The sequence below is a fragment of the Perca fluviatilis genome, chromosome 20 (assembly GCF_010015445.1).
Source record: "Perca fluviatilis chromosome 20, GENO_Pfluv_1.0, whole genome shotgun sequence".
Taxonomy (NCBI): Eukaryota; Metazoa; Chordata; class Actinopteri; order Perciformes; family Percidae; genus Perca; species Perca fluviatilis.
Window position 1 is genome coordinate 30,741,675 of NC_053131.1, and position 27,588 is coordinate 30,769,262.

Below are 27,588 nucleotides of genomic sequence, written 5' to 3' on the forward strand. Positions count from 1 at the left end.
CAATATACAATGAAATGATAACAGCATGTTGCATGGAGCATCTGACTCAATACTGTTCATGTTATTGGAGTTCTTGGACCGGTCATTAATGCAACGTTATGTACTTATGTAACATTCTTAACTAACGCCAAAAAAATGTAAGTATTTTAACCTGAACCACAATCTTTTTCTAAACTTAACTAAGTAGTTTTGGTGCCTAAATATAACTACGTAGTTTTTGTGCCTAAACATAACCAAACTGCAACCATGGTGAGTTTTTTTTTTAAACTTTATGAACGTCACGTTCATAAAGCATAGCGCCTATCCGTTTTAACCCCAACCTAACCCTGCTAAACCACGATCTTTTACTAAACCTAACCATGTTCTTTTATTGCCTAAACCTAACCAAGTAACGTTAGTTTTGTTTGAATTCACAACTGGACTCCGAGAGCGCCAAGCGCCAAGGCGTACCAGACCAAGCTAACGGCGATCGGTACCAATGAATATATATGATAACGGCTTTCTGAATCTAATAGTATGTGAAGCAGACCCTATCTTACCCATATCTATGAGGCTGATAACCGCTGATCACGCCCATTCATTGGAGTGATAACATTTGAAACAGATGCACCATAAAACTTTGTACAAATCATTCACAGGTGGGTATAAAACTGTCTTATATATTTTGCTGCTTAATACATATTCCAAACGAATAAAAGTGTTATAAAGATCTATTTTTTTGCTTATAAATACTGAATACAGTGAGATAAAATAAGTGTTAGCAACAATTTCCTTAAATGACTGAAGCTGTCTACATCTCATTTTGTTTAATAAGATGATATTGTAACGTAGGGGCAGGACTAAGCATTATGTTTCTGCCTGCTCCTATCAAACTTATCCATTTTTTTTGTTTCTTTGTGCTTTATCTTTGTGTTATTATCTGGTTTTCGTTTTTCTTTTCTTCTTTTACAGCATACTAATGATTGTTTCGAGATTAATAAAAAAATCAAATCACAATCAAGACATGTCACTTTCTTTTGTATTTGTTTTGTTGATGAACACATTTGAGTTATTCATATGTTTATGACAAAACCAAATCATAGAACTCACTTTGTGACCCCCTCCTCGGTGTAGATGACTCGGTAGAATCCCACCACAGAGCCGTTGAGCCAGCCCTGGAAGTCCAGACTGAGAACGTACACTTCTCCTGGGCCGGTGACCGGCAGCTCCTCTGCGGCCTCCACCACCACATACTCATGGTCTTTGTATTCAAAGCAGCTCTTCACTGCCACCTCTCTCTTGCCCCGCTGGCTGTTCAGCATCGTCAGCCTGGGCACGGCGCTGACAAACGTCTCCCTAATGTGCAGCCACAGATGGCGGGTGGGCTTGCTGACTTCCACGTGGACGTCCACGGTACCCGTGTAGGTGTCGTCGTCCAGGTCTGGCTCCAGGTGCAGGTCATAGTGGACCGGGTTCACGTAGCTGGGCAGACGGAAATTCTTCCAGTCTCCACTGGAGTCAGTGGAAGGCGCACAGGGCCCTCTGAGCGGTGGCGGCGGCACAGTAGGCCCTGCTGTGGGGGCTGGTGTGGAAGGTGTAGGAGTGGTGCCTGATTTGGAGAGGCCCACCCCGAGGCCCACTGCCAGAGAGCACACCACCACCGTCGCACAGATGATGACCGCATGCTTTCCGCGGATGCAGTAACGCTTCTGTGGCTTATCCATGTCCATGCTATCCATGTCGGTGACTCCCAAACCTGCAAAAAAAAACGTTGCAGGACTAAAACACGACTTTCTCCAGGTTTCTGCAGCTGACCTGGAGTCAGAGTCAAGAGCTGCAGGCTTTGGCTCTTACGGTATTTAGATTAGCTGTGTGAGAGCTTGCCTCTGTGGTGCTGAGGGGTGGAGAGAGAATCTGTCAAGACAGCAAAGAGAATCTCACACATTCAGCAAGAGATTTATTCTGTCCGCAGGGATGTTAAAACGCCTCCTCCTGTTAAACATCTACAATCTGCCTGTAAATCAACAGCTAAAGTTCAACTTGTGTTGAAAATGCTACATGTTGTTCTCTGTGTATATGCATGTAAATGGGGGAGGGTCTATTTTGACTGCACTTGCTATTGCGTTTGCTCTTTGGTCAACAGTGATTGCAACAGAATGGCGTGTGAATAGAAAAGCAAAACAATGTCAGTATTGTGTTGCAGCACAGCAGCAGGATTAGCTTTGTAGAAAGATTATTCTTTTCTTTCTTATTGCAGTATCAACAGCGCCTGAGGATGATGATGATGTTGGTCCGGCAGGTGGTCAGATGTTTGTCCAGCAAGTCGGTCCAAAGCAACATGCTTTGCGGTTGGCAAGATGAATATTCATGATCCCCAGAGGACGATCCCAAATTACTTTGTTGACCGCCTGATGTTTCATCTATCAGAATCAGAATCAGGTTTATTGCCAAGTCAGGTTTTCACACACAAGGAATTTGACTTGGTGGTTTGGTGCATAACAATAAACATAGTAACGTGAAAATATAAGTACTGCAAAAATCAAGAATATAGAATGAAAAACTTTGCGATAAAATGTGGAAAAAAAAAAATACTGTACAAAATATACAATATATCTGTTTTTTAAAATGAAAGACCTGAACCGTTTTGTGCAGTGTTTTTGTCCTGCCCTAATGTAACACATTGGGAGAGATGTAGATACTTCATGCCTTTAGTGTCTACGTGGTGGGATGGGAGTCAATGTCAGTGGGGGTGCCGGGCTTTATTGATGAGGCCAGCTGCAGATGAAGGGGAGTGTTCAAAATGTTTGTGTCCAGGGTGGGAGGGACACACGATCTTTACTGCCCGCCTCAGTGTCCTGGAGGGACGGTCAAGTTTCAGCCATGCACCTTCTCCGCAGAGCGAGTGATACACTGCAGTCTGCCCTTGTCCTTGGCAGTGGCAGCAGCATACCAGATGGTGGTGGAGGAGTAACACCAGAGTCATTGTAAATCATACAATGTCACATAATTATACTCAGTAACAGTAATAGCCACACAGCTTACTACAATCAAAGTGCCATGTTGATAATAGGCCCATGCTAATACTTGGTGGCTAAACTGTACGGTAACATTATAAGGTTAAAACAACATTTAATACAGTTATTTTTAGTAGGATTGTTTTGACCACGGTTAACAGCGTTGGGCTAACCCATAATTAAATTTGCCATGTTACGTCAGCTGTACGGGTAGTCGACAAGTCTAATGCTAAGTTAGCCAGCTAGCACACTCCAGTCTGTATGTCTCAATCCCCGGCGCTTAAGGTATTCAGTCGGGATGAGAGCAGACAACAGACCCGGGGACACAGCCCAGTCAGCCCCCAGCCAACGACTACAGCAACCCAAAGCAAGCCAGCACAAACCCCAGCGTTGGGTGCAAACATCGCTTACGGCAATTACGTTTGCTGATCCGTCGGGGAGGTCCTGGAACAGACCATATCAGACCCCAGGTGCTGGTGCCTGCGTCTGGCCGAAATAGAGGCGCAACAGCTGCCAACCGAAGATCTCTGGTCCGCCCTAGAGCCGATCTCACCAAACCAGCTTGTGCAACTATTCTGACCCTGAGCTTCTTCCTCATATTGTATCTTTATTGTTAAAGTTTGACAGAGATAAGACATTCATAAATGTTATGACTCCTTTATCACTGACCTTCACTTAACATCTGCATGAGATACAACAACTTTTACATTTGAACACTTCTGTCTTGAGATATACTCAACGTCTGGACCTCATACCTTGACCCTTTCCGGGTGTTTTAGGGCTGGGGTATGTATGAAGGGCAAAGGTGTTTATACCTGTTTAAGACAGCCACACTCAAGGGCAGGGTGAAAAACCTGCATGGCTTCAAAGACAGGGGCAGCCTGGGATGTGGGAAAGGTGTTGGGGGAGGGGGTTTCAGATGCTGTTTGACCATCTGACAAGCACTTGTCGTAGCATACTGACAGTTGTGGTATAGAAACTGCTATGATGAGATTCAACTGTATTGTACATTGTACATAAGTAGACAAAAAGCCTAAAGTCATGCTAACAGTGCAAAAATATAAATGGTAATATTTCCAGTGCTCACTAGTGAAGATGTAGGACTAATTTATGGTACTCCAGGATCCATTAAAGCAAACGGTAACTTATTAATTGTGATTATCAAGTATAAATCTTGGCTTTCAGCTGCAATCTCAGTCTTTCAGTCATCACCCAAAGCATAAAACCACAGGTGAGGGTTGGACATGGATTGGTAAATCGAGACCAATCCGCCTGCTGATCTCACACTCCATTTTATCCTCACATGGGGCGGGGGCTGTGGTTCAGGTGGTAGAGCGGTCGTCTATCAATCGGAATGTCGGTGGTTCATGTGTCCTTGGGCAAGATACTGAACCCCGAATTGCTCCCGATGCTGCGCTATCGCTTCGTGAATGTATCTGATGAGATGAGACAGAGAGTGTGTGTGTGTGTGTGTGTGTGTGTGTGTGTGTGTGTGTGTGTGTGTGTGTGTGTGTGTGTGTGTGTGTGTGTGTGTGAATGGTACCTGTACTATGTAAAAGTGCCTTGAGTAGTCATTGAGATGCTATATAAATGCTGTACATTTACAATACTCATGGACAAGACAAAATTCCAAATTTAACACAAAAAACTAACTAAGTTTTGGTTTCCGTAGTGGCCAGCGTACTTTCAGCGCTTGTTGCAGCCATGGAGCACAGTAAGCAGCGCTTTAAAGTGTGGCTTTATTTTGGATTGAAAAATCCCGGTACAACTTTAAATCACCACTGAATCACAAAACAATTTTCCTTTTATATTTGAAATAAGCATGTGGCCCGTTTCTACTCCACCCTTCAAAGAATCGGAATCTATAAGAACCGGAATCGGAATCAGAATTGTTCAAATCAAAACGATGCCCAACCATACTCCCAACCCATTCTACTTGTTAGCACAAATAAGCACATTTGTACAAATAAGCACAAAGTCATTGGGCCCTATCTTGCACTCAGTGCAATTGACTTTGTACACCGACGCATGTATCATTCCTATTTTGCACCCGACGAACAGCAGACTTTTCCCTCCACAGACGCACGTCGGTAAATTAGGGAATGTATTTGCACCCCGGGGGCGGTTCAGCGAAAAGAGGAGGCGTGTTCCGGCGCAAACGTTCCCTGGTGCTATTTTGCAGTTTCAGAAAACAATTCCGCCACTGACCAGGAGAAACCTAGTCTAAAGTCAGTGCCGCTAGTCTAAAGTCAGTGGCGCGTTATTCAGATGCTATTTTAGGGGCGCATGCTTGGCCATAATGTAGCGTGTGCACAACGCGCATACACTTTGCTTCTTGCATCTACACGGACGCAGCAGTTCCCATTTTTGCAAACCATACATAATTACAAAGAAAAATATGACGGAAAATGCGCTTCAGGCGTTTGGATAGGTCAGGAGGCACTTTACAGTACAGTCCTCAAAAAGTCGCAGCATTCTTTGTGGCTTGTTGTGTTTTACACATTTCCATGAATCATGGATGTGTTGATGACATAAATGAGGAAATATTAGAGGACTTAAGGAGACGTGATGTTGAACTACGGTGGGATTGGACACTCCGGCGGAATCTGGTCCGGGAGTGGCAATGCGCTCCTGGTGGAGCGGGTGGACGGAGATGGAGTGGGGGGAGGAGGAAGGGGCACAACAGGTGCAGGTGATGCGTTTGGAGGCCCACGCTCCATGGCTGCAGCAATCCTCTCCAGACTTGAGGAGATGCGCCCGAGAGGCCGCAGCAACATCGCCACCCGGTCAAGACGGGCATTTATTACTTTGCTGCATCCTGGACAGCACCGCGTGCGCCAGGCAAATTCGCCGTCATAATAGCAATCCACCATGGAACAAGCGCGCCTGCTCTTAAAGGGAATGTGAGATGACGCTCTGATTGGTTTATTGCACGTTACGCCCAAACCACACCTAGCTACTTCAGACCAACCCATTTTAGATTTGCGTCGCGCGCAAGACTCATTTATCCCGCCAGTATAATAGCAACAGCGAGATCTTTGTGAGATCCGCCCACAAAGCTACTTGCGTCACTTCACGTTTGATACTTGCGTTTCAGATCGTTAAAATATATGTTTTTTAAAAAGTCGCTTTGAGGAACAACAAATGACAAAGAAGGAAGGTTCAAATGGGGTAGCATGATGAACAAACAAAGCATATTCATCACCTTTCACCAAATAATGTTCAGTGAATCATTACTGAATTAATTGTCTTATATTACACCATGTGCCGCTCACTCAGGTGTGCCAGAATATGTTAACAGGCAGGGAGACAACAATCTACAGTAGCCTATCAGTAGCTGATACTGTGTTCTTGAAGGTCTTTATTGAATTACCCTTATATTATAACTACTTTATCAGAAGTCACACGTAAGAGGAAAAGATTGGTAGGTAATCAATAACTTCATTCCGAAACACTGTTAACTAAACATGGACTACTTCCTGGTAAATTACCACTATACCTTAAGGGGAAAAGGGGTGAAACATGGGAAATCAAATTAAAAATAAGACAATTTACTTTGATCTTTTCCAAACTGTTACTTAAAGGTGCTCTAAGCGATGTTGGGTGACAGCACTTCTTGTTGACTTTCAAAGTATTTTCAAACAAAACGAGGCTAGCTCGCCCCTCCCTCCTCCTCATCCCGTCCCGTCCCCCTCCCTTCTGTGCTTCCGCGCACTAACCCCCCCCCCAACCCCCACCCCCAAATCGTTCTTGTCGGTTATTGGCTGGTTTGTTATGTTTGGTCGTGCAGGTTGGCACAGTTTGTTTTTGTTGCTGTTTGTGGAGCCTGGGCTGTCTACAGAGACTGCATTTTTTTTTTACTGTGTGTTCAGGGGACAGGCAGCTTGAACAGTAAAATAAGCAACGCATCATTAACTGATTGTTTAGGCCATTTAGAGGCAGCAGAGGCTGTAAAAACAACACTGATATGCTGCCACCTTATAAAGTTGACACGGTGAACATGTGAGCAAACAGTTGACTATTTACACATCCAGCAGAAAATGTACTTCTACGCAGGCGATAACATCTCCTACGAGATAAACTTTTAGGCTTAATTAGGCTATTATACAATAAGAAGTAAACGTTCAGCCAAATGCAGCATGAACAAAAGCTTTTATCTTCTCAGATGACTACAAGGTCCACTGTAAAACTTAATGGAGTGTAGATTTGTACGTAGGAGGAGATACACTTTAAGATCGTATCTCCTGTGTAGGAGATAAGCATCTGTTCTATCTATTTTCACCAGATAGTAGATTTAGAGCAAAGATTTCACAGAGATTTATTAGGGCAGTGATGTCATGTCTGCAGGGGAAGTTCGGGGGGGGGGGGGGCATGGGAGGCCAGTGCCCCCTTAATATTAAGCCCCGACCCCCAACCCCCCTCTGGCCTCCCTAAATTTGGCAAATATTTGCATACATTTTTAACCCCACCTTTACCCTCAAAGAGGAGATATTATTCATGTGCAGTGATAAATAAAATGTAGGTTAACAGTGAATGAGTATTCTTGTGTTTATTGTTTTATGTGTGTTACGTCCCTATCGTGTCTAGGCACGTAATAAGTCTTTTTTTAGAACCAAACGTATGGAGGGTTGGTGGTATGTAACACTTATTTATATATATATATACATATATATATATGGTACCCCTAAAATCGCGTGTGGGCCCAGCCTGGCCCCTCCATTTGAAATGGTCTAGAACCACTGTGCTTTAAAACAGCTTATAAACTGATTTAGGGACAAAGCTAATGAGTTCCTCTGCGTGTCCTGTAGAAATGGTGCAGGGAAATAGTGCTCAGGATGTTGTGTCAAGCTATCTGTTCAACCTATATTTCACTCAAAACCACAAATATCAACGTGGTGCTTGAGAAAACGTTAGTGGAACATAAAATCAGTAGGCTTCATACTCTGGGGACCATGAATTGGGAAATCTAGCCCAAAGGAAATTTGGCGCTTAATGTTTGGACAGCTACATGTGTGTATCACTTGAGCTACGGCTCGACCGCAGGGAATTCAGCGCTTCAGTGCGACGCCGGTAGCCTGCGCCTGAGCTACGGCTCGGCAAGGTACTTTCTGGCTCAAGTAGTGGTGGTAATGGTGGAAAGCAGTCGACCAGGGATCTTAAACTCAAATCACTTTGGGGCTAAAAGCCAGGTTGCTCTCTTCCTGGGGCCTGCTTGAAATTACAGTTACATTTATTTCAACAATACATTTGAGCTATATAAACTTGAGAGAAACTCTCCTTTCTCTCTCTCCACTCTGTTGTGCCTACAATTCCCCTCTGTATGTTGAGACTGTAATGGTAGAAAACAGCAGCTCTCTCCTTCATTCAACAGTAGGCATTGCTCCTCCCTTTGTCTCTGGTGGCTGTGATAATGAAAATGTATGTAATGTGATATATTGGACCCAAGGCCTTTAAGATCAAGACCATAGTGAGAATGAATGTTGACCCAAGGACTGGCGTAGGATTGGGGCTTCACCAAAGAGACTGCTGGTCCTCACAGAAAGAGGAAAAACTCACAAAAAAATCCTGTGTCAAACATTTTATTCATACAAACAAGTTCAATTTACAGGACAGCTTATCAACAATTTTATTTTGCAGTGCAGAATGACCCCAAAAAAGCCTGGAACACTAAAACTAGAGGTTCCCAAACAGTTATGATTGATTTGCTTTCCAATAACCTTTTTAAAATCAACCAAGTTACTGATGCAGACCAACTTGAGCGTATCTTATACAAGTTTTTCTGACAATGGAGCAGTTGTAGAGTTTCCTGGGGGCTCAGGTGTAGACCTGATGGATGTTGGGGCCTTTGCATTTGTTAAGTTCATTTTGCGCCTTTTAATGTACTTGTCTTTGGGGAACACTTTGGGCGAAAGATTAGGAGCCGTCTGGGTCTTGTTAATGGAAGGTGGTGGAATGTTTTGGTGTATCTGATTATCCTTTACTGGGGGGGTGTTAGTGGGAGCTGGAGTCTTGTTTGGCTTCATGTGTTTCGTTGATGATTTGGGTCGAGGCTTTTTGGACTTCTTTTTTGGCAGAGGGGATAGTCTTGAGATTCCCACCACCTTCAGTTTAATTGGGGCTTCAGATGTTCCTGCCATGTTCCGTGCCTGGCAGCGATATTCACCAGCGTCCTTGTATGATAACCCATTCAGGCTGATTATCGACCAGCGAACTCCAACTCGAGGAGATTCCTGCATAACTGAAACATACAAAGTTGCAAAATCTCAGCATTCTATGCCAGTTTGGCTTAGAGCAGGGGTTTTCAACGTTTTTTTAAGCCAAGGACCGCTTAACTGAGAGAGAGACGGAGCAGGGACCCCCTACTACATACTGTGTCAAATAAAGTTGGGCCTACAATATTGTGTAGGGCGGCCTAAAGCCTTATACGTACCTTTTAGTGCATAGAATACTAAGCTATTAAAATAATTGCTGGTATGATTTTGTAAATCAAGTTTTAATGTTAAACATACATGTGACACAGTGAATCCTTAGGATGAACAGAATCTGTGGATGGCTACCTTAGTGACTACCTTACCTTTAGGCCATTAAGCCTGTCATCAATGTGTTTTTCACAAATAGGCTGATTTATATTTGCTAAAATTTGGTGGATAATAGTTACGATATTTTAACTTTTGAAAAAAGTTTCAGAAGTTGCAAAGAAACTCCCTTCATAAATTTTTCCTGATGATGGTCTAGTACGGAAACGTTGCCTACTATTAAATTTATTTTTTGCAAGTTAGACAGTGTGCGGGAGTTTCTCTGCAACTTAAAACTTAATTATCCACCTCCGACGCACCTGTCTCACATTATAGATGTGCAAAGTATTTTTCTGTAATGACAAACTTTCAAACAATTAACAATAATTTGGTGTGTGTGTCCCCCCCCCTGCAGACCCCCTAGGGGCCCTGGACCCCCTGTTGAAGATCTCTGGCTTAGCGTTTTACACAGCCAGTTTTAAAGACATGGTGAAAGCATCACAGAAGTAAAAATACTGGGGAAACACTGGTAGTAGGAGAAAATCCCTATATAGGCGGCTGCATATATGAAAAAGAAACACCTAACCATAAAAGAATCCTAACAAAAGGTTTCTCAGCTGTTTTTTGTAGTATTGTCCTTAGTAACATACAAAAAGTTTACAAAGATTTGACCACTAGAAAGGTGTTATTTTGAAGATGGGCAGGAAGCCCTTAAAATATCCCTACTCATTCATTATTTTACCTAGCCAAGTAATCTTGGTGTCTAACCCCCTGTTTTCTGGGTCTATGAATCCATTGGACTTGTCTAAATTGCACTGACATGATGACATACTTACGGAATACATTATTTTGTGAGATTACTGTAAGGTTTTAGCTTTGTTTATGGTGAACCAGAGATGTAAACAATTTAGCCTATGTCATGTAACTCCTACTCAGTACGTGTTTTTGGACACATTTTTGCTAAAACACAAACTTGACATTCAACGTAAAAGTTATTGCACCCAAAATAAACTTAAATTAGAGTTGTATGTCTTTGATCATAAACAACTCTGAATCAGCCCGAACAGAGGCCTGTGTGTGTGAACCCTCTAAAATGGTCACTCCTTTCAATTTAAATAAGGTAATACATATGTAATACATCCTCTATAGATGTTTTTGAGTATAAAGGTGGGATTATACTAAACTCAGCAAAACAAAATTCACAATTTTCAGCAATTCAGAAGATGGTGGAAGGGAATACTGACATTTGATATCGCTTACCTCATTGAAATGTTGGACTGTCTGCCAATATTTGCCGCCGCTGGGCACTACAACTACCTGAAATCAGCATATTTCTACCTCCAAGAAATGTGCCTACTTGAGACCAGACACCCTGATGTTGTGTATATGACAAGTTTTCCAGGGGTATTACAAGTGATCAGCCACAGCAACCAGTACTGGGCAGGACTTTGCTCTGACCTTCTCATTGAGCAGACATTAATGCAATCCTTGAAAAGCAGTGGAGGCTTGACCCACAGAAGTGGACTGCATTGTGGACCATGTCTACACCCTTCACATCTGAATACAATACTGGCTTCCAGTGCCTCAAAGAATTGATTTCAAAATACTTTTACTGGTTTATAAATCACTAAACGGTTTAGGGCCAAAATACATTTCTGATCTGCTACTACATTATGATCCACCCAGACCTCTCAGGTGGTCTGGGACAGGTCTACTTGTTGTCCCCAGAGTCAGAACTAAACAGGGGGAAGCAGCGTTCAGTTTTTATGCTCCACATATCTGGAACAAACTCCCAGAAACCTGTAGGTCCACTTCAACTCTCAGTTCTTTTAAATCTAAGCTAAAGACCTATCTTTTTAATGTTGCTTTTCTTTAAATAATCGATTTTATTAACTTTAATTTCTTATACTGCACTGTAACTTTTATTCTTATACTGCGCTATCAATTTTATTCTTGTCTTTTAATGTTTTTAATTTGTTTATTAATGTTTTTAAATTGTTTTTAATTGTCTTCTAACTGCTCTTTAATGTTTTATGTAAAGCACTTTGAATTGCCCTGTTGCTGAAATGTGCTATACAAATAAAGCTGCCTTGCCTTGCCTTGCCTTACAACAACGCCATGCAGGAATTCAATGACCTCACCTACATGACCAGCGAGCAGCACCGAGAATCCTCAGAAGCAAGGATGAAAAGAGGTCACTCTGATCTAGAAAAGATCAAGGAAAAGCTTAGCATTTGCACACCATTCTCTCCAGGCCCATCTCTGAGAAACATCGTTGCCAAAGAGGAGGTGAATGTGCATGAGTTTGAGACTGTTGGCAATGAGATCATTGAAAAGATGAATGGAAAACCCGTTTTTGGAATATCCTTCAAATGGAAAGACCGGCAAAAACCCTTGCAAATGACAGAACCATTGATCCTGCTTTGCTGTTCCAACGGTTCCTAATTATGTCGAAAACTGGACAGTTTTCACTGGAAGATGTAATGAGCTGTGAGCTCTGCTCATTTCCTGCAGCTCTGTTCAAAGGCAAGGAAATCTTCCGTAAGTCAACAAGCCCCAACTAGCGCAGGCAGTCTCATGGAGTTCTCAAGCAAGAAATCTAACAAAACTGTCCTGGATTCCATCCCACCAACTGAGCATTATGTCCTTGACAGTGGCTCCCTGGTTCACCGCTTGGCATGGAAAAAGGGTGCCAGTTACAGTGCCATTGCAGACTTTACCATACTCCATTATGGTAAAGCAACATCGTTTTTGATGGTTATAGCGAAGGTCCTCCCATCAAAGACAATACGCATCAGAGAGGTGGTGAAAACACTCACCCCATCGTTAACTTCAATGTGGAGACTGAGTTTGTGGGAAGAAAGGATGATTTCCATTCCAGATCTTGCAACAAACAGGGACGTAGCAATCTTATGACGAGGAGCTGGAGAAGAAGGGCTGCACGCTTATCAATACATCAGGTGATGCAGACATGGACATTGTCAAAGCTGCAGTCAAGGCCTCATTATTCTCCTCTACTATTCTGGGATGAACAATAGAGGCCCAGTGTTTCCCACACATAGACTAATGTGTGACCTCACTATCAACACTGGCCGCCACACATTGCGTTTTGTTATTACAAAACAAATGTAACCCACACACAGCTCCTTCCACTGTGCACACAGCGTCTGTCTCCATAATGGAGAGAAGACGGCTGGTCGAAATTCACAAGTTCACGAAAGGTTGGCATCTATCTCGTGAACACCTTTACACAATCGCACATTAAAAAGTCCTGCAAAAATATTTTATATTCTGAATACAATGTTGTCAGTGTGTTAATGTTGGAGACCCGACCCTTAGCAAACGAGCGATTGCGCCTGCTTTAGAAAGTTAACTAGTTGCAATTTTGCGGTAAAATGCAGTTGGGTTGTCAAGGTCAAAACACTATATAGCAGCTGTGAATCAAATGAACATATTATGAATAATGTTATGTCATTTTTTACTCTTACACTGAACGTTTGCTGCTTCAATCCAGAGGAGTATTGTTTAGTATTTTCCGCGACTGAAAAAGGGACACATTGAGGATGAGGACCAGCCTGAACCGCAGGTTCCCCCGCCACAAATTGCTTTCTAATCCGTGGGAAACACTGGAGGCCTCCATTTTCGTTCAGAATTAGAAAGCAATTTTTGGCAGGGGGGGAATACTTTCGGACACGCTGTTGAATGCTGTTCTCCTCTCCTACTTCAATGCCTAACAAATCTCTCTTTCTTTCCCTGACCCTGTCTTTCAGTGGTTGAAGCCTGAAAATATTGTAAACAAATATATAACCTAACTAATTACACTGGTCGGACTGCAGTGTTTCCCACAGATTAGAAAGCAATTTGTGTGGGGGGGGTGGGGTACTTATTTTCATAACAAAGTATCAAAAATGGATGCTGTCCTCCTCTCCTACTTCAATGCCTAACGAATCTATCTCTCTCGCCACACATTAGTCTATGTGTGGGAAACACTGGGATGTGATACAACTTCACACAGTGAAGATGTTTTTGACTTAGTGTTGGCAAACAGACAGCATTCCAGAAACTTGTGAATGGTGAATCAACCATCCAGTCCTCTGCAAATGTTTTTCTGCTCCCACATCAAGCAAGGAATGTCATAGAGGACCATGGGACTAAGGCAGTGGCAGTGTTGTTTGGCGGAAAGAATACCGATTCGCTTGCCTCTTTGTGCTACAACCTTGTTTAGCAAGAAAATCGTTACCGCCAAATCATTAATCCCAGAACGTCTCCCTCAACCAAATACCACTGCCAAAGTGTTTACTTCCAGATCATGGTGTGGATTGGAAAGGAAGGTGACATGAACACAGTGGCTTGGGGATGGAAACTGGTGGACAACCGGTTCCTGCCAGTTATGACCAGTGAGACTTCTGCCCCAGAAAGCCTCCTGCAGATGATAATGTAATTGCACAACTGCCTGCCGAACACAACGGCCCAGTTGTAGGGCATATGGACTACCAAGCATGCCTGCTTGTGGACCATTTCAAGTTGGGAATTGTGAGAATCGCTATAATCAACCTCTATGGGAGGAAGAGTGTGAAGACTAATGGTAAATCTAGTGAAGGTCACAGTGCAAAAAAAGTATAAAAAATAAACCAGAATAAGAGGAAACTGAAGAAAATATAAAAAAAAGATACGTAAGAAAAGTATTAAAAAAACTATATAAAAAACAAAAGGCAAAAAAACAAAACTCATAAAAAATATAAAAAATAAAATAAAATGGGTTAGCGGTACTGAGCCTTCACGTGGCAGCCCTGTTTTGAATAATTTTACAGTATCACACAGTTCTAATAAATGTATTCTTTATTGGAATCAAAAGAATGGTTATGAACCACAGAAACCACCAACACTAGGCAAAACGATATGAGAAAGGAGAAATATGCAGTTACTTAAGGGAAATTGTATTATTAAATTGTATGTAATTGGATTCGCCCTTATTTTTCACATACATATGCTTGTAACCAATTGCTTTGATATGTAATTGTACTTGTAATCACTTATCTATCATGCTAATGTGTTAATTACAATATTACATGGCCAAATCATGTATCAGGCACCAGTATTCCTTGTCTAGGAGGAATACAAAGGAGTAATGGTCATTTTAAGGACCTCACGGCCGCCATTTTCAAAATGGGGCCTTTCTTGGAGTCAAACTTTGGTAAACTTTTAGTGTGGTTTTAAGTACATCTGATACTACTGTAAACCACTGAGAAATCTTTTGTTAGAATTTGTTTGGGGTCAAGGCATATTTGCAGCTGACTAATATGCTATAACACATGGATTTTAAAAGAGACAAGATAGCACCAACTTACAACTTTCCAAATTCCTGGGTAGCTGGTAAGAGTTCTCAAGGATGTCTTGTTGGCAACAATCTGCACGGAGAACCAAATTACAACATGACTTGAGCGATGCTCGGATCTTAGTAATATCACTTTATCACCTGAGCCAAGCCGTTGGCGCTCCCAACTCGTCACATACAGCGGTTGGTCAGTGGCCCTCAAGGTCGGATGCCGACACTGAGGCACCCTTTAGTGTCTGTCTGGCATGCATCGGGCAGAGAAACTCAACCACAGTGCTGTAAGATGACGTAGTATGAAGTACGACAGTGGTAAGGAGTAGTATTTCAGACCAAAACTTAGCATAAGGAGGTAGGTTGAAGAAATGGGTGGGTCAAACAACACAGGACTTTCACGCAAGAGATCTGGGTTTTTGTCACATTAACGTTCATATTTTAACCTCACCCACAATCTTTTCCTAACCCTGACTAAGTGGTTTTACCTTGCACGTTGAAAAATGACACCAAAGGGATACCCAGAGGGGCAAAAATTACTTCAAGGGGTCCTAAACCAGGACGTTGACAAATGACACCAATGGGCCCTGACCTAGCCTGACGTCGTTATACTCAGATTCTAGTCAGAATATGAATCTGATACTGTTCCTCTTTTAAAATGAATGTGCTGTCGATATCTTCTATAACAGACGCAATGGTGGAATCTACACATCTCAATTCTCCAGTGGCAGCCATCTTTGTTGTAAACAAATTCAACCCAAGCGCTCTTTGGTGAGGTGGTTGATTACGTTACTGTTGATCATCTGTCCATCATCGTATAAAGCCCGCCCTGACAATTTGATTGGCCCGAACAGTTCTGGTTCGAGCATAGTTGCTCCACAACGGATCAAGTCCAGACCGAACTTCCCGAAAAATTACGCCAAAGGGTCCAGACCTAGGACATTGAAAAATGACACCAAAGAGGGTTACCCAGAGTGTTAAAAAGTGGCGCCAAGGGATCCTGACCAAGCGCCAGTATTTGACGAGTTGGGAATGAGAATGTGTCGCAAGCCTGAGCGGGCGTTACCAGTGTTGGCTGACGTTTTGATCCAGGTCAGGGTTGGTGTTGGGTAGCCGGTGGCGTCGCAGCGGAGGATTACGTTGCTGCCCAGTGGAGAGATGACTCTGGTGGCTGCGGGCTGGACCGAAGGCCTCATACAGCGGGACAGCTCAGCCTGGGTCATCGGCAACCCTGACTGACCCAGAGACCTGCGGCATACCAGCAGCTGGTCCATGAGAACCACAGGACTCGCCAGGGACGTGGACAGGGACATCACCATGGAGATCTGGCAGTCACACAGCCAGGGGTTGTCATGGAGACCTGGATATCCAGGACAATTTGACTCCTTTACATAACTGTCATGTTTTTAATATGTGTCATAAATCGGATGGAAAAACATTGTTGTAATGGCAGGTTTTCAATTGTACATAATAACTGATTGCTGATTTATAATTGAACAGTAGTGTTGTTCTTTGAAACTACTTTCTACCAAAAACGGGTAACGGTACACATTGGGCGTCTTTATTTCTTTGCTGATTTAAATAAAGTGTAGTTCATTTAGAAAGGATTAGAATATAATGTGTCTATTACTGTACCCAAAACTCTTCTTTGTTCTGGTCTTTCCTGTTGTCCTGGGAGAGGAAACCAAAGGTCCAACAGCTCAGCAGGTAATATAGTGAGCCTGAGGAGAGGAGACAGGGAGTGGAGAGGACAGGAGACAAGGAGTAGAGAGGAGACAGGGAGTGGAGAGGACAGGAGACAAGAAGAGGAGAGTAGACAAGGATAGGAGAGGAGAGGGACAAGGAGAGGAGAGGAGACAAGGAGAAAAGTAGAGAAGTGAGATAAGTTCAAGATACTAGCTGTGTTGGAAACCGTTCCCTATCACGGAAATGTGTTCACCATTTTGGTGTTAGAATTCTCCGTGGTAACTTTCATTCACTACTCCTTTATTTTACTCGTGCACCACAATGCAACACTGTCGTGTTTTCCCCAGAGGAGAAGAAGAAGCAGAAGCACCCGAGAAAACCGACGAGGAAAAAATGGAGCGGGCTATTGTTTCTAAACAGCGGAAATGTTTCAGGGAAGAATTCGAAGTAGTTTTTGTTTCGGTTTGTTTACATGATGCTGGGCGCGCCCACCTCCGTCACACACATAACCGACGCATCTATGCGCAACGATATTTTCAGTGAGGGTCCGAAATCGTCGTTCCCTATACAGTTCATTATTTAATAACAGTATATACAACGCAGTCTCACGGCAGTACGTGAAATGGTCACGTTATTTTGAATCTATTGATATGTGTTCACAGGGACGTTTTTTTGTGATTGTTTCTGTCAAAAATCCTTGATTATGCGCCACGTTTTCTTAAAAAATGCGATGGAATATGCGGGATATTTATGCAATTTTATGTGATGAAATTGCGGGAACTTGGAAAAACTGCGGTTTGATGAAAAAGAGAAAAAAAAAAGTGATTCCCCCAACACACTGCTTTTCGATGATGTTCACGTCGCGTAATTACGTCACTTTATAACGTTCCCATGGCAACAGTGGAAAATGGCTGCTCTTGTGTGAAGCAAACGCAACATTTTTCAACTTTCTGCTACGATATATGTGACTTTTTTTGCAATGAAAATGCGGGGATTATGAAATTTATGCGGCGAAAGTGCAGCGTATTTTAAAAAATAAATATGCGGACTTTGGCTGATTATGCATTGAATTATGCGATCACATAATCATGTTTTTCTGGAGGGACTGGTCTATAGGGGGATTAACAGGGAAAGCAAACACCACACCCTGGGGGACGCCTCACACGCCGGGACACGGCCGCGCGCAACAATAACGGGACGGTTAACGGGGAAACAACACGCCACACCCTGGGGGAGGACGCCTCACACGCCGGGACAAGGCCACGCGCGACAATAACAGGACGGTTAACAGGGAAACGCGATCCCCGGCCTCCGGGGTGAAAGTCCGCAATTGTTTGACCCATCCACCACCCCAACCAACCAACCAACCAACATCCTTACGCGGATTTTCGGCATTTCATACTACTCGCTACCATAGTCGTGCTGTGACCACGACATATGCTTCCCATTTAAATACATTAGTTTACATTTTCGTGCTGGCCACCACGGAAAAAACGTCCCTGTGAACACGAATCAATAGATTAAATAACGTGACCATTTCACAAACTGCCGTGAGACTGGGTTGGTATATATGGACTAGTGAGTGAGTGAATAAGGGAACAGTTTCAAACAAGGCTACTGGCAGCTCGGTAGCTTTCTAGGCTCCATGGTTCTGTGGTATCTGAACACACCTGTTGCTGGACAGGTCGAGGTAGGTGATGTTGGGAAGAAAGAGAGCAGCGTGGGCAGGAAGGCTGGACAGGCGGTTGTTATGGAGACCCAGAGTCTGGAGGCGGGGCATGTCCCTGAGCCCCTCCCAGGGGAAGGAGGTCAGGAGGTTGCCATCCAGACGCAACTCTCGCAGGGCCTTCAGGTTGACAAAGCTGCTGGGGTGGATGGACGTGACGGAGTTGTAGGTCAGCCACAAAAAACGCAGCTCGGACAGGTTGTAGAAGGCTGCCCGGGGCACCCTGGAGATCAAGGTCTTCTCTAGACGCAGTTTGACTGTGTCAGCTGGGACGTTGATGGGAACAGCCGAGATGCCAGGGTCGCTGCACTGCACCAACCTGCGATGTTAAAAACAAAATTGTTACGGACTGAAGTTTGGACAGACAAACATCATATTTTTATGTATTATTTTTTTACTTGGACTTTTACAATGCATCATCAAATGCTGTAAAAAAATTAACCAATCCTCTGTTCCACGACCTGCAAGATCAAACTTTAACCCCTGCTTATAACCAAATTTGTCAAATGATGGCATCACCACCTATAACATTTGTGCGTTAGCACTGCTGTGTTGGTTTCGTAGAGCTTCAATAATACGATAATTATTCAAATACAATCCACTGTAATGAGTTGTGTTCCGGCAGAAACAAATCACTTGCACACACAAATGCAGAAAGATGGGAATGAAATCAGCCTCACTCAACCTGATCTCTGCTATTCCACTGTACCCGTATGTGCAGGCGCATAAAGATGGACAGGATTGGACCGCCAACAGAGTGGACTGCAGGATGTGAACGAGGACCAGCAGATACATCCTTCATCAGAGAAACCGCATACTTAGACGGGCACTTTGTTTCTCCATATTCCCAGTCCTCTCCAGTCTGAGGTTGTGTCCACAGTGCAGCGTGAAACGGAATCCCAGATTAGCTGGGATTACACTGCTTACAAGTGACATGTAATCCCATGCCTCCCAGTCTGAATAACGAATCACAACATCAGGGTAAGACCAAGCCCTTTTTTGGGCCTTGAGGACAAAAAAATTATTCCACCATGCACCCCACCCTGCGGAGTATTTCGTTTTTAACATTACACGTACATAACATGAGGCAGCGTTTCTCAAACTTTTTCAGACCAAAAACTCACGGACCACCTAACTGCCAAAATATCCCCCCAAAAACAAAAGTACCTCCTACATGAGCAGTGTATTACAAATTACAGCCAAATTAAATGAATTTTTTTTTTTTACAAATAGCTTACTCACTCAGTGTCTCTGTTGCCGAGAATAGGCTACTGGTCTAAGGCATCAGTGCATAAACCTAAAATGTTTTTTTTAAAAACACACACAAAACACTCTGTGACAATAGTTAGGTACTGACATAATATGAGTAAACTGCGCCAAAAGCAAAAGTACTCATTATGCATTACAGTATTTTATTTATCAATCAAACTGCAATTATCTGTAAAGACTATTTTTTACTGTTGAGTAGTTTATCTATGTATTGTATTTTATAAGGCCATCATCTGTTTTCAGTGGTAAGGTTAAATAATAATATATATATATATATATATATATATATATATATATTTTATTATTTTTTTTTTAAACATGACAGAGACCTAGAGAGGCCTGATGCGTAGGCGGAGTTCCTCAGAGAGGCAAGCAGCAGAAGATTGGTCTGCATGTCGGGGCAGGGTGCTGAGAAGGGGAACTGCTGAATAACAGAACAGGAGGAAGGAAAGGAGCGCAGGGCAAGAGGCCGGGTTGTAGGCTAGAGGTGGCACGGAGCAATATTGTCAATCTGGCCAGGAATGAGTGGAAATAGGCCGATAAATATACTGCAGGGCTGATGAGGCTGTGGCTCAGATGGGGCGGCTTTGGCTCAGTGGTAGAGCAGTCGCCTGCCTAATTGGAAGGGTTGATGATTTGATCCCTGGCCCTGCAGTCCCATGTCGAAGTGTCCTTGGGCAAGACACTAAACCCCAAGTGGCTCCCGATGCTGCGCCATTGGAGTGTATATGTGTTTATCTGATGAGCAGGTGGTACCTTGTACGGTCGGCAGCCCACAGGGTATAGCCTCTTTCTGACCAAGTAGTTACAGAAACGTAGTTATAGGAACAGTCCACTTTTAAACAATTCTACTAACCACTCTCCCCCAAAACAGTTTTTTCCATTTGCATTCGCACTGGCCATAGGAACTGGTAGGAAGGGTAAGGGAGTTCAGACAAAGTTGTCTGAATGCCAGTGTAGACCTTTTGTGATTATATCACAAAAATTTCACAAGAATGTCAACAGGTGTGATTAGATGGCTGTGTGAAGACAAAATACCTTTTGTTAACACAGCCATCTAACCACCACAATATTTTGTTTTGATACCACAGCCATTTAACCTGCTGCTGCTCTTTTTACAGTAAGCAAGCAGGTAGGCCTACCTTCATGTGTGCATGTACAAATAACTGTAGTAAAAGACCTGTTTACAAAGTCGACATGCTAAATGGTGGAGTAATACAATAGTAAAGATGCAGAAAAGGGTATTGCAAAGACCCTACCCTGAAGTTTTAAAAATTACTCGGGAAAGGGACTATGAATGTGTGTGAATGGTTCCTGTACTATGTAAAAGCGCTTTGAGTAGTCGCTAAGACTATAAAAGCGCTATATAATAACAGTCCATTTACGTTTACATTTACATGAGGGAAAGTGGAAATAAGTGAGCAAATGGAAGTGAGAGTCAGGTGCGTAGGTTTCATTTCAACATTGGGGGGGGGGGGATATCAGGCAGAGGGTCTCTGGGTCGTCCCCGAGGAAATTTTGAGCAGGAATAAAACCTCTGTAATAGCCCACAAAACCGAGGAAGAGACGTACATACAGTAGTGGGTGGGGGCCAATCCATCACACTTTGACCTTCTCTGCGTCAAGAGACACTCCCTGTTGGTTCACTACTAGTCTATAATATCGACGACTTTCATTTCTGGGATTGTTCAGGTGCCGCCGGAATTTCCGCCTGATATCCGTCACCTTCTGCTTTCTTTGTGATGGCGTTCTAACCTCCGGTGGATTTCTGAGGACTATGGTTAATGGCTCCTCAGATCTCTGCAGGGGAAATCCAGACAGCTAGCTAGACTATCTGTCCAATCTGAGTTTTCTGTTGCACGACTAAAACATCTTTTGAACGTACACATGTTCCACCAAAACAAGTTCCTTCCCGAGGCTATTTTGCAGAGGCACTGTGGCTCCAGCTGGCGCTTAGCGCCGCCCAAGATGATTGTGATTGGTTTAAAGAAATGCCAATAAACCAGAGCACTTTTTTTTTCCCATCCCGGAATGCTGTGTGGACTAGCCAGACCCTCCTCCGCAGCGCTGTGGAGGAAGGTCTGGCAAAGCAAGGCTAGCGCACTACTAGTCTGTGTTAACGGAAGTACATCTTCAGGATAAAGCCTAACATCTGGTGCGTGATGCCATGCTTTGTCCCTGACCTTCCGCTCTCTGTGTGTTGCCGTTATCGAACTCTGTTCACTTCGGGAAACAACAACAAACTTCGAGCTAGTGAGCTACACGCCGAAAATGGCAAAATTTGATGTGGATGTGCTACCCAAATGCTACCAACCACAGTAACAAACCTACATCACACTACATCTGTGGGTTGGTCTCTCTTGGATACTGAAAGAAAACACAAAGTCGCACAGAGCCAATTGACTACTCAGCCTTGGCAGGAAGACCCGCTCAAACCCAGTTGATTGACAGCTCGTCCCTATATGGAAAAATAAAGGTATAATATGTAAAAGATATTATTTTTTTTTTAAATGAATAAAAATAGAATAATTCATATGCAAACAATAAATAAATATTTCAAAAATATATAAATAAATATATACAGAAATAAATGAACAAATACATGTGAAAATAAATGAAAATGCTTATAATTAATCTTTTTTTGTTATTTGTCTTAACATTTACAAATTTGTATTAACTTATTTATTCTTTAATTTATTTTTCTTTATATTTACACATTTCTGGCACTATGGCTCCATACTGTAAAGGCGAAACTAAAGTGTACTGTATTTGCAACGTAGTAGACTGTGTATAAAGTTTTATAAACAGTAACTTACTGGTGTAATGACTAATTTAGCCTGTAGGTGGCGCCTGATGACATGAATAAAATTGCGGCGCTGCAATTGGATGATGTTGAGCTGTCGCTTCCTTATCGGGAATGTGTCTGTCAGGGCGAGCATTGGACCGCGTGCCGTCAATCACTCCGCTCGCGTGTTTTGATTCCTGAAAGTTAATGTCAGTGGACTAGCTGTAAAATGTCCACTTTAACGCAACCTGCAAATGACCAGTATGTTTTCCGTCGACGTGAATTTCAAGAGCTGCCGTCAGCAAACCAGAGAAGATGGCAAACACCTCCACATGTCCCCGGTCCAAGGCAGACAGCACTACAACACCAGCGGCACCGGGTAAAGCGAAAGCACATTAACGTTAACAAGCTAGCTGTAGCCCTTCGTTACATTTCAAGCTAACCGTGACGCCCTGACGCAGGACATTCATGGACCGAGATTCGGGAGTGGTTCCACTGTGTTTGAGCTAAACTCAGTGAGGTCCCGTGGTAGTAAAAGAGCTCTTTAGTTTAACTAACGTCAACTACTACGACCACAGTTTAACGTTAACGTCAACGGTAGATATCATATGTAACAAACTGATAATAACACCAGCGCCTGAGCCAAACTCGAATTAAAAAAGACCTGACTTAAATGTTTATTTTCAAAGGCAAACGACACATACCTGATAAAAACATGACTTTTCCATATTAATAATGAACAGGATCAAGTATTCAGTTCGGCATGGTGTAATATATACAATATAATACCGAAGCTTATACACACCCAAGTAAGGGATGACTTAGGTGTGTCTTTATGCATTCATGTTATGAGTCGGCGGGGCAGTACAGCAACTTTAAATAAAACGCATTTTCAATGTAGTTTGGTGGCGTCATGTGACAGGGCCAAGCCTTATCTACATGTAGGGTTCAGTTGTGTATGTAGGGTTCAGTGAATTTGGTCTTCACCCAACCTACTGTAGCACGGCTTTACTACTTTTTGGGTTCAGACAGCTAACACCAAACAACAATAAAGTCTTGGTGCATGTTAGCCTATTCATTTATACAATAACTATCTGTTTTGATAGAATTATTGGATAATTGGATCTTTTATTATGTTCCTACAGTTCCCAAGTTTGTGATTGTACAACCATTTTGCTAGTTGTTGAATTTTTTTAAAAACTGGGGAGAGATTTACATTGTAACTAAAAGCACTAGCTTGCTACTCCTTCACGCTAACACGTTTTTAACACACGCAATTGATTGTTGCTGTCTTTAATGTATATTAAGTGCTATTTGTAATTCACAGTGGTAACGCTTTCCCAGAATGAAGGTTTAGGTTTTAGTTTAAGACTTGTCTTTTTTTTTGTGTAGCCTGTGCTGCCTTCTGGTAGTCAATTTGTCTTCCTGCCTGTGGCGATTTCCTTATGGGATGTGAGCAGTTCAGAAAGACAGCAGGTGGAATGTAGCCTAACCAAAATAGGAGGAAATTGTCCCCGAGGGGAAATTTGTCTTCAGCATTGTGTTACAATGTGTTGCTTCGAAACACAAACATGTACCAGAGAAACCATTCGACCCTAAATCAACATTAGACATCTTAGGACATAAATGAAGGACACATGCAACCGTACAGACAAAACAACATCTTAAAAAGTAAGAATTAAAGTGCTATGTGGCACAAAGTGCTGGTGTATTTATTGCACTTTGCCCTGTTGTGCTAAGATTTACTGTTGGGAGTTCAGCGGCTTGATAGAGGTTGGGATAAACGATAACTTAATTTAGATTTTTTTTTTTTTATTTTACATACTGGCACACAGAATCTTCTCCCTGATGGCAGAAGTTCATATTCAGGAAAGAGAGGGTGTTGACAGTCTGCAGTCATTGTTTCCTTAGAGCAACTGTAATGTGTACCATTGCAACAACAACAAAAGAGAACCGTACAAGCTGTTTGTAGCTGCATCCATATTTGACATTTCCCAGAGGCTAAATGTAGTTAACGAAGTAAATAACAGGTTAGATAATAATAATAATAATAATAATAATAATAATACATTTTATTTATAGGCGCCTTTCTAAACACCCAAGGTCACCTTACAAAATCAGCAATAAAACACTCAATACATTAAACAAGCAATCAGAGCCTGTCTGAAAAGATGAGATAAGGTGATAGTCAATCATTAACTGCCCCTCCTAAACCTGAAGCGTAGTGATGTCACTTCTAGTCATTGCACGTAGTGAGGAAACGGCCACACTGCTTTTTACAATGCATTCTGGGAATTGTCTAGGGAGTTAATGCTTCAATACGGAAGTCACTGTAATTACTGTTGTCTGACTTTTACAGTTTACTGTCAGCATCCAGGTTAGAATTACAGCTGGGATCGGTGTGACCTTGTGTTTTACTGAAAGCTTTCCGTCAGCAGATATGAGAGAGGTCATGATAGTTGTACTGAGGGTTCTTCCTGCCCCCTCCAAATAGGTTTTAGCCAGCACCAAAGGAAAATCACCAGGGCCTTTACTGTACGGGGACCAATCATGCTTACTGTCATGCGTAGTTCCCGCATGACTCGCACGTCGATAACTTGCAGACTTTTCACTGGAAACGACAGAAGTGGTGACGACCCTACGCCTAGCTTTAAGAGGAACACGCCGACTTATTGGGACCTTGTCTTATTCACCGCATCCCCCAGAGTTAGATAAGTCCATACATACCCTTCTCATCTCCGTGCGTGTTGTAACTCTGTCTGACGCCCCCACTGCTAGCCTAGCCTAGCACAGATGCTGGAGGTAACCGGATCCATCTGGCCTACTGCTCCCAATAAGTGACAAAATAACGCCGACATTTTCCTATTTCCATGTTGTGATTTGTATAGTCACAGCGTGTACAAATAACAAGGTCACATGAGACACAGCCGTCTTCTAACCGTATACATACTGGGAACTATATTCTCAGAAAGGCGAAGCACTGCTACTTGAGCGGAGTGATTAGCGCAACACCTGAAAAGCACCGTTGTTACTCTCTGCTCCTAAACACGGGGCTTCTCAGGTGCTGCTAGCAAATCACTCCGCCCAAGTAGCAGAAGTAGCAGTGCTTCGCCTTTCTGAGAATATAGTTCCCAGTATGTATATGGTTAGAAGACGGCTGTGTCATGTGACCTTGTTATTTTGCGCTAATGCTACAAATCTGGCGAAATAAGGCTATGTTGAGTTATTTTGTCACAATAGGAGCAGTAGGACTAGATTAACCGGTTATAGATCTGTGCTAGGCTTGGTAAAGTTACAACTACCGAAATGAGATGTATGTATTGATTTAATTAATAAGATTCAATAAATTAGTGTTCCTTTTTTTTTTAAGAGGATCATGAACCGTTTAGGAGCTGCTCTGTTCATAACTGATGGCGATAGTATGGCCAAATGCTTGTGTGGGATACGTTCATGTGCATTTGTAACCCCGTGCCGAACTTTGCCTCCACAGGTAGACGGCAGTCAGACCCGACCCGGACCTCCCACTGATCCCGGCGCCAGATGGCCCCACGTGGACGACCCCACCACCAGAGAGCCCCAGCTGGACGACTGCGAGCGCATGGGGACTCTGTTTGGGATGCTCAACAAGTGTCTGCGGGGGATGGGCTTCAGCCAGATGTACTTTGGGGACAAGATCGTGGAGCCCGTAGTGATAGTGTTCTTCTGGCTGCTGCTCTGGTTCCTGGGCATCCAGGCCCTGGGACTGGTGGGAACTCTGTGCATCATCATCATCTACATCCAGAAGTAACGGGCGCGGACGATCCGAGTGGGAAGCCTGCTGTTTTCTTTGTTTAAAGCTTTACATCCGCGGGACTCATTTCACGCTCATTTGGATTGGAATCTGCAGTGAGTCGGTGCTTTTAGAAGAGGAGCAAGTGTGGAGAGGGCTATACTGCTCTGTAGCGACAGTGGCTTATCCCTTGTGTTGTCCATCGTGTCATGGGGACTTGGTTAGTTTATTTACATTTTGTATTAGCCTGTCCAAACGCATTCGATCGCAGCACAGGTCTCTGGGAACCCCCGTACCAGTTCATGTGAGATGACATCACATAGTACGCGAGGGTCACCGGGGGACCCGAAGCTCAACGCCAGGCCAATGTGAACATGTCAAATAAACTGAACAGGTCCAGGAGACAACAAAAGTGTTAAAAAAAAGGTTTCTAGAAATTTGTTTGAAGCTTGTTCAGGGTCAGTGTAACGCTCATCAGTTCAATTTTCTAAGCACAAACGGACATTTGGAAAAACCGAAAAATGGGTTCAAAGATCCAATTTTTCACTTTTTTCCACCTTGACAAATTAAAAAATTTGATCTTTTACCAGTTTTTTTCCAGTTTTCAATTTTTTATTCAGAGGATCAGAAATTGAGAAAATTACAAAATTGCGTCTGAGCTCCAATTATTCAACACTGCGACGGTATTCTCTCCCTCTACTTTGCGGAATATGTAGGTCATTAACTGCATATGGACCAAAACGAAAAACTGATAGACTTTGGGGTCAGAGGTGCTTGCAACTGATGGTTTTGAGTGGGGTGGGGTGGGGGGGGTGTAGCTAGGCGGAACGAGGGAGAGAACACCATTGCAGTATTGAATAATTGGAGCCCAGATGCAATTTTGTAATTTTCTAAATTTCTGATCCTCCAGAAAATTGGAAAAACAGTTTAAAGATCCAATTTTTTTAATTTGTCAAGGTGGAAAAAACATGAAAAATTGGATATTGGAACCCATTTTTCCGTTTTTCCAAATGTCCGTTTGTGCTTAGAAAATTGAGCCCACTGATGAGCGTTACACGGACTGATCAGTCGGAGGAAATCCAACAAGCGATGTCCATTCTTCAGGATTGTCTGGTCTGTAGCGTCTCCCTCGGTAACAGGACTGGTGTCGTCCTGCTGCTAATGGTATTGATCAGCTGATTTACAAAAAACAAAAACGGGAAGACATTGTGGGAAATTGTTTGTTTCTGTTTGAATCAGAGGCAGCCGAGCGAAGGAGGAGTCCCAGCACTCAGGAAACTGTGTGTGTGTGTGTGTGTGTGTGTGTGTGTGTGTGTGTGTGTGTGTGTGTGTGTGTGTGTGTGTGTGTTAGGGCTGGGCGATAGGGAGAAAATCAGACATCACGATATTCTTGACCAAATACCGCGATATCGATATAGCGGCGATATTCTAGGGTTGACAATTGGTACTTTAACAAAATATCTTCACACTTAGATTTTAGATACATAATCATCAGTGATGTGGACATAATGTCTAAGTG

At 43.0% G+C, this 27,588-nt stretch overlaps 3 protein-coding genes across 4 annotated transcripts in view; 1 reads left to right on the plus strand and 2 right to left on the minus strand.

Moving 5' to 3' along the window:
* The window catches only part of LOC120549389 (glutamyl aminopeptidase), a 28,900-nt gene extending 26,872 nt beyond the window's left edge, over positions 1 to 2,028 (minus strand). The window contains exon 1 of the mRNA XM_039786273.1: positions 1,090 to 2,028. Coding sequence (XP_039642207.1) covers positions 1,090 to 1,718 — 629 coding nt within the window. The 5' untranslated portion in view covers positions 1,719 to 2,028. The remainder of the gene's footprint in view (positions 1 to 1,089) is intronic.
* Positions 2,029 to 8,556: 6,528 nt separating this feature from the next.
* Positions 8,557 to 19,168, minus strand: lrit3b (leucine-rich repeat, immunoglobulin-like and transmembrane domains 3b). Of its 2 annotated transcripts, none has more exons than XM_039785179.1 (6): positions 18,956 to 19,168; positions 18,191 to 18,565; positions 16,470 to 16,555; positions 15,901 to 16,194; positions 14,857 to 14,916; positions 8,557 to 9,231 (listed from the first exon to the last, which is right to left on the minus strand). In XM_039785179.1, exons 1-6 carry the CDS (start codon positions 19,039 to 19,041, stop codon positions 8,759 to 8,761), a joined length of 1,374 nt encoding a protein of 457 aa, XP_039641113.1. In that variant the 5' UTR covers positions 19,042 to 19,168; the 3' UTR covers positions 8,557 to 8,758. The 2 variants fall into 2 exon arrangements, with proteins under 2 accessions (XP_039641113.1, XP_039641112.1); XM_039785178.1 differs by having other exon boundaries at positions 18,932 to 19,168.
* A 3,265-nt stretch (positions 19,169 to 22,433) lies between these two features.
* fam241a (family with sequence similarity 241 member A) lies at positions 22,434 to 26,600 on the plus strand. The gene is made up of 2 exons (XM_039785169.1): positions 22,434 to 22,679; positions 25,791 to 26,600. The coding sequence occupies exons 1-2, from the start codon at positions 22,530 to 22,532 to the stop codon at positions 26,085 to 26,087; spliced, it is 447 nt and encodes a 148-aa protein (XP_039641103.1). The 5' UTR covers positions 22,434 to 22,529; the 3' UTR covers positions 26,088 to 26,600.
* Positions 26,601 to 27,588: the final 988 nt, after the last annotated feature.

What these genes read in the sequence shown, in the direction of transcription:
- lrit3b (XM_039785178.1), bottom strand. Translation starts at nt 19,041, where the DNA reads ATGTATCTGCTGGTCCTCGTTCACATCCTGCAGTCCACTCTGTTGGCG. An exon ending in CTCGACCTGTCCAGCAACAG is followed by an intron (nt 16,556 to 18,190) that starts GTGTGTTCAGAT and finishes TCCTCTCCTCAG; the next exon opens with GCTCACTATATTACCTGCTG. An exon ending in CAAAACGTCAGCCAACACTG is followed by an intron (nt 14,917 to 15,900) that starts GTAACGCCCGCT and finishes TTCTCCGTGCAG; the next exon opens with ATTGTTGCCAACAAGACATC.
- fam241a (XM_039785169.1), top strand. Translation starts at nt 22,530, where the DNA reads ATGTCCACTTTAACGCAACCTGCAAATGACCAGTATGTTTTCCGTCGA. An exon ending in TACAACACCAGCGGCACCGG is followed by an intron (nt 22,680 to 25,790) that starts GTAAAGCGAAAG and finishes TTGCCTCCACAG; the next exon opens with GTAGACGGCAGTCAGACCCG.